The sequence below is a fragment of the Amborella trichopoda genome, chromosome 2 (genome assembly GCF_054954075.1).
Source record: "Amborella trichopoda isolate Santa Cruz 75 chromosome 2, AtrichopodaSantaCruz75HAP2 v2.0, whole genome shotgun sequence".
Lineage (NCBI taxonomy): Eukaryota > Viridiplantae > Streptophyta > Magnoliopsida > Amborellales > Amborellaceae > Amborella > Amborella trichopoda.
In genome coordinates this window covers 295,215-301,640 of record NC_142337.1, presented here as the reverse complement: position 1 = coordinate 301,640, position 6,426 = coordinate 295,215, and the positions used below count along the sequence as shown (strand labels likewise).

The 6,426-nt window shown below is 36.3% G+C and overlaps 1 protein-coding gene across 1 annotated transcript; it reads right to left on the bottom strand.

Annotated features, from left to right (window-relative positions):
* Positions 1-1,469: 1,469 nt before the first annotated feature.
* JAZ8 (jasmonate-zim-domain protein 8) lies at positions 1,470-2,619 on the bottom strand. Its single transcript, XM_006836382.4, has 2 exons — positions 2,484-2,619; positions 1,470-2,145 (listed from the first exon to the last, which is right to left on the bottom strand). Exons 1-2 carry the CDS (start codon positions 2,573-2,575, stop codon positions 1,800-1,802), a joined length of 438 nt encoding a protein of 145 aa, XP_006836445.2. The 5' UTR covers positions 2,576-2,619; the 3' UTR covers positions 1,470-1,799.
* Between the last annotated feature and the right edge of the window lie 3,807 nt (positions 2,620-6,426).

The window sequence follows — 6,426 nt, the reverse complement described above, 5'->3', positions numbered from 1 at the left end:
TGAAGGAAGGCACCTTGTCAAAGTCACGCCAGCACGCAACTCGTGTAATGCATGACTCAAATAGAATATCTTTAGGGCATGGAGACTGCCACGCACGCAGAAAACAACAAACACTTGTTATCTTTACCGACTTCCTTGCCAAAAATGTGATTTACTTCATTCCAATAAATACGAAAAGTACATCTACAACTTTTGTCTGGCACCAACAAAATATAATCAAACGTTGAAGAGGGTAGTTTATCAGAAGGGTGAGGTTGAAATCTTAAACAATCACATAAAGGTGCACCTCCAAAATATCTCATAAGATGCAATTATGGTGTCAAAATTTTTAGGATAACTTTAAATTCAATTTTTGTATCTAATTATTAAATTTTAAACTCCAAAAGTGGTTCAAATCAAGCAGATCTATAAATGCATGAAAATAGATGGCTAAGATAATATGTTGTTAGATGTACTACTTTTTAGATTTGAAATATTTTGTTTTTTTTTGCGTATATCCATACATCAAAATAGTCTTTCCGTATGGAGTTTTTAGGTGTATCTAAATTCTACAATAATTTAAGGTGTCAACTTTATATAAACCTTTTCCTTATCAAAAAATAACTGACATTTGAACTATTTGAGATTGAAAACCCATTTTTATGTGTGGCTGTTTGAAATTTGATAACGATGGACAATTTAAAATTAGATACAAAAATAAGGAAAAGATGTTGAATAGTTATTAATAATGTCTCAAAGCTAAAATTAAAAATTATAAAAGTGCAACACAAGTATTAGATCAACAACATAGATAAAGCGAAAAAGGATGTGCACCTCTTATCTCCTAGCTTGAATAGATTCAACAATTCTTGCCTTTCCCATTCACCAAAAATATATTTCAAATGGCCAAAGATGGATGGATAAAGGTGTGCACATCTTCTATTTGGCGTGATCTCCGTTCAAATGGATTAAAGAATTCAAAACCCTTACGTCGACGAAAAAGAAGAATGGCTATACATAACATGTTTTTTACCCAAAATCGAAGAGCGAAGCTGACCAAATTGATACAAATCAAGATAGACACGCATTCTGAAATTTCAGAATTATAGTTTAGGATTTGAGGTCGAATTGGACGCCAACTTGGGGGACTTGCAGGACCACGCGGGCACCGGGGTGGGAAGGGAAAATATGAGTGAAAAGAGAAGAGGGTGTTTTCTGATATTTGGTTAGAGTGTTCTCCATGTTAACCACTTGTGACCCTGTTTTTGTCAAGTGTCTCACTCTCTTGTTTGCCACATTTCTCCTACTGTTTACGTATTCATTTCGAGATCTCATTTTTCATGTTGTTCTTCTCGCACTTTTTTAACTTTCACCTTGCTGCACAACTATCACAGGAATGTAAAATTATGAGCTATAACAGGTATTCATATCATGTAGTTTCCCCAAATCCACTATAAACTCAACAAATGCACAACTTCACGAGTATCGAATTTGAACATCAAACAGCATCTTCTCATTGTTAATTTTACATGATCTATTATGCATATATATATATATAAATTTCAATTGATCACAACATCAAATTACATTGTGGTTTCCGGAAAATTCAACCGATCGCGGCGGCCCCAAATGCAAAGCAACCAAATGACAGGTTTGGTATAGTACAAGGGGAAAGCGCATCCGTTCTCCTGGGTGGGTGGCGCAATTTTACATGAGTATCTTCCTTTCGTCGATCTTCTGAGAGGCACTCACTCGCTGTAAACATGGCGCTCTCGAGGAGGTGAATTTACATGCATAACAATGAACAAATGGTGAGGCGGCTAGCGGTAGTAAGGCGAATTTGTGTGGAGCTTCTTTCTTTTTTGGAGGAAGCGTTGCAAAGAGCGTTTCATAGATTGGCCGGTTGCCATTTTCGCTACCGCTGAGAATCCGATGTGAGGCTGAAGAAGAGGAGGAATGCTAATGATGCTGCTGCTGCTGCTCTGATCTGAGGACGATTCAACAGGAGAGATCCTAAGAGTGGTGTCCACATCTTCTTCCTCTTCAGCAGCGAGACCTAGAATAGCACTCGCCTGCCCTTCGGTCACATGGCAAACACTCACCCTCCCGTTGTAGAATATCGTAAGCTGCTGCTGTGTTGCTGTGTTTCTCGCTTCCTCTCGAGTCCTTCAAATTACAAATTAAGGAAAAAAATTTGTATGAGTTGAATAATCACTTCTCTACCTCATTTAAGTTCCAAATTGAAGAATAGATGCGACACATGATCTCCATGTCCATTCAAGAATAACATATTGGTGTGTCCTGTGGACGCTGGAGATCCCGATCGCATGAAAGAATAATGGGGCACGGCACTCGATGACATCCATGCCTGCTGTAACAGTTAAAAGAATAATTGGGCAGGGCAGGGCAGGGCAGGGACATCCATGCCTGCTGTAACTGTTAGATTGATGCATGTTTTTTTTTTTTTTTCTTACGAAAAGAAAAATGGCTAAGGCTGGATGTACCTGAGTGATGGCGATGAACCGGGCGGCCACGAAAAAGGAGTTAAAGAAAGAGAGGAAATGTCCAAAGCAATATCGTTATATTTCCTCCCCATTTCTCTCTCTCTCTCTCTCTCTCTCTCTCTGTTGTGTTGTGTATGGGAAGAGTGCAGGTGAATGAATCGAGCAGTTATAAGGAGGGGCCTCTCTCTCTCTTTCTCTATATATATACATAAGTATGGTTGATTTAGTGTTACTCGTGCAAAAAGGAAGGGAGGCAACTGCTTTTGCGCGAAAGACACGTGAAAAGTAGGCGAGTGCACGTTTTCTTTGAGTTTGAACTTGGGCCTCAAGTCTAGAAACTGAAATTTAGGTCGTTTTCGATTAGCGCAAGTTGCGCCGGGGTCGCCAAGTCGGCAACAACATCCATACCCTCTCGCCTACAACTTTATTATACATACATACATACATAGCGGCCGTCAAATGCCATGCCCGATGGGTCTTGTCCCGGTCCATATGGACTTGGTCCCATCTAATAGTATTTTAATTAAATATAATTATATATTTTTAATTATAATATTTCAAAGAAAACTTCTAGAAACACCAAAAAACGAACATTATTTGTCATTGCAGTTTTGCCTACAAAATCATCCCAAGGTCGATCCATTGTGCTTGCGTTCTTCGCTTGAAAAATCAACTGCACCGAAAATGCTATATCCATTGTAGTACTGTAACAAATATAGCATGTCTCGTTCGATTGATTTATCCATGACATCCGAAAATATCGGATGGCGTCGAGCCTATAGGCGAAACACTATTCATTTTCACCCATAGACATGCATAGTGGCTTCTATATTTAAATAATACATACATATATTTAATATAATATCGAAACTTTTTTAAATATATATTTTTTTGGTAAGATCCAATCAAGTCCGGTCCCAGTCCGGGTGCAGTGGGTGGTCCAATTGAGTCCGGGTCCCTATTCAACCCGTTGCCAACTTCGCGGCCATGGCGTGTAGGTCGGCAAAAGAACAAATATGACGAGCCTGTCTGTCATTTAGCAGAAAAAGAAGAAATCTGTCATTATTGTCGTTTCTTCGATTCAGCAAAATCGGTATTTCGGCGGATCGCTTTTCAGTGCTCGTCAAAATTAGCGCCGCTCCACTCCTGCAATTCCCCGCTTAGGCACTTTTTTTGGACTCTTAAATTCCCGAGACGCAACCAACTCATCCTACTCTACAGTCTTGCAAAAAAAAATTAAAAGTTGAATCATTTAAAAATAAGAATAGTACTTTAAAAATATAAAATATATTTCTAAAAATACCAATTTTGTTTAGCTAATAAGATTGATCAAATATTTATTATGACCAATTTTCAACTGAATTTAATTTTTATTTTGGATAAGCGTCGATTGGGGACCTGACTATTTGATCCAGTACTAAGTTCTAATGTGCCTAAAAATAAACTTCTTAGTCAAGTATAGATTGTCTAATTTTTTATGGGTAAACTCAATTCTAGATATCCAAAAGCTCAAATCTTTTTATTGGTGGTGAATTTAAAGCATACTTTAGATCAACAGAATACTCCAAATAGAATTATTTCCCATGTCAGCAAATCTGCAATTTTCTCTCGGAGAATATCGAAAGAATGAATGAAGGCAAAAGAGAGAAGGCGGATGTCTTCCATATGGGGAATGTTGTTGGTGTGCGTGAATCTGTTTCCTCACTACTTGTGTGGGCCTCTACAATCATTATCTTACTGATCAAAAAAAAAAAAGACAATCATTATCTTCATTTACTTTTTCACAAAATAAAGCTGAGCATGTATATTCTTTTTCTTTGCGAGTATAGTTTATTTTATTTCTTCTCTCTAAGTTAGAAGACTTATTTGGGAGGATTTTTTCAATCTGAATTTTTGAGAATTATTTAAAAATTACTAGGTGATTTTTTTTTTTTAAAAAAGAAAAAGGTGAAAATCCAGTTTTCTAACACTTAGATCTAATCCTATAAAAATTGGATGGGCTCTATTCAATCTTGAGAAAATTTTTTTTATGTGCATAATGGATACAATTAGGAACTTTTTTTTATTGGAGTTAATCTATGGGTTAAAGATGTTACATCTCCAAAATATGGGGCCCTAAAATTATTTCTTACATGATAGAGTAAATGGACATTCTAATATATTTCGGCCATTAAATTATCCCTTTGCCTTCTATCTCTCAGCCTCTCTCTCTCTCCAAGTGGATATAAATGTTTAGGTCCTGTTAGTTTAGAGAACCTCATATTGTGTTGTTGAGTAGGTTAATATGCAACTGAAGGTAAAATAGGTTGTAAACAACAAGATAGAGTGTACAGAGAAAACAGCATCACACGTGACAAGGAAATGTATAACGTGATTAAGGGTATGTATACAATGAGGCTATTTACTTTTGATATAAGATAATCGCAATCATTATTAACAAATAGATGTGAAATTGGATATAAATTTTAAAATAATTTTTTTTGAATGTTACGATACATACATTTTAAATAATTTCATAATATACAACCCCTATTACAGAGACATATAAGGCCACATCCTTCCAACCACAACAAACCAAACAATTATACCCAAGTATAATGGTCCCCTCACATAATGGATCATGTGCATATCCTCAAGTTTGGCAATTTATCACATGCACCCACGCAACATCCTATCTTTCACAAAAGCTTTATCTTGCTTCAAATGAATTTCTCTTCATCCATTTTAGGAGCTGATGAAAGGGATCCAACCAATCTAATTTGGACTGATTATAGCAACTCCATAAAAATGGTAAATGTACCTCATTAACTTTCAAATGTGATCGAGAAGTTATTCATTTAATAGAATAGACACAATCATTCAGCAAGCAAGGCTGGGACCCTAAAAGCCACATTACCTACCAAAGCTATTCCAACCCATACCTAAACAAAAAGAGACTCGAACCTGATCAAAGCAGGCATGACTTCCTTTAACAAATGCCAAACGTTACACATAAACAGTGGCAGGATCCACCTTTTGTTCAGCGCTTCAAAAATTGCTGAACCGACGAGGTACCATAATGGTCCTACATCAAAAATAAGAGACTTGGCTCAAATTTCACCTTAATTTGATATTTATTGTATGGGATTATCTACAAAGAGACCATTTATCTTTTATACGTGGAGGTTACAATTATTCTCACTCATTAGATGTCAAATTGGATGGTTTAAGATGAATCCCGAAGTCCGAAATTTTTTTTTAAAACTTTGTGTCTATTCAATAACACTTTTACAATCACCCATTTTGAAATTTAAGAGACAAAAATAATTGTGACCTCCATTTACAAAAGATAAACGGTCTCTTGTAGACAATCCTTGTGCTTCTTATAGAGAACCTGAGTCCTTGTTTTGGAACACAAATTTTGAAAATTTTGGGAGATGTTTTGCTTTCAGGTGTAGGAAGGAATCTCACAAGGTCTCTAATCTCATCAATGGCACCTCTTAGGCTCTTAGGGAAATTTAGCCAGAAGGATATTAAAAAAACAAATAAATATGACCCACTGTAAAGTTCCGGGGCTTCTATATTAGTCATCCCCCTGAAGCAAGAACCAAGCCGCAAGGTTTCATCTCAAACAGCGTTGACTCTTTTTATGCATCTTAAGACTCAAGTGTAATGAAAAAGTAAACTATAATTTTGTTTACCATCAGTAAAAGGTTACAATTATCAATTAGCCATCCAATGTGAAATTGGATAGGAGCATGTTACCAACCATGCCGAAGGTCAAAAAAATTATCTTCAATTATGTGTCACATCTTTAACCACCTGATTTAACATCTGACAGCTAGAACTGATTGCGACCTTCATGTATCAATGATAAATGATCTTATAGTGTACATCTCATTTATAATTGAGACCATGCATTATAATACTATTTACTTTTAGTGCAACAAGATCACAGTCACTC

Bases quoted from the DNA above. Each gene is read 5' to 3' on its own strand.
- JAZ8 (XM_006836382.4), bottom strand. From the start codon at position 2,575: ATGGGGAGGAAATATAACGATATTGCTTTGGACATTTCCTCTCTTTCT. The intron at 2,146-2,483 runs GTACATCCAGCC...TGTAATTTGAAG, and splicing joins GGTTCATCGCCATCACTCAG to GACTCGAGAGGAAGCGAGAA.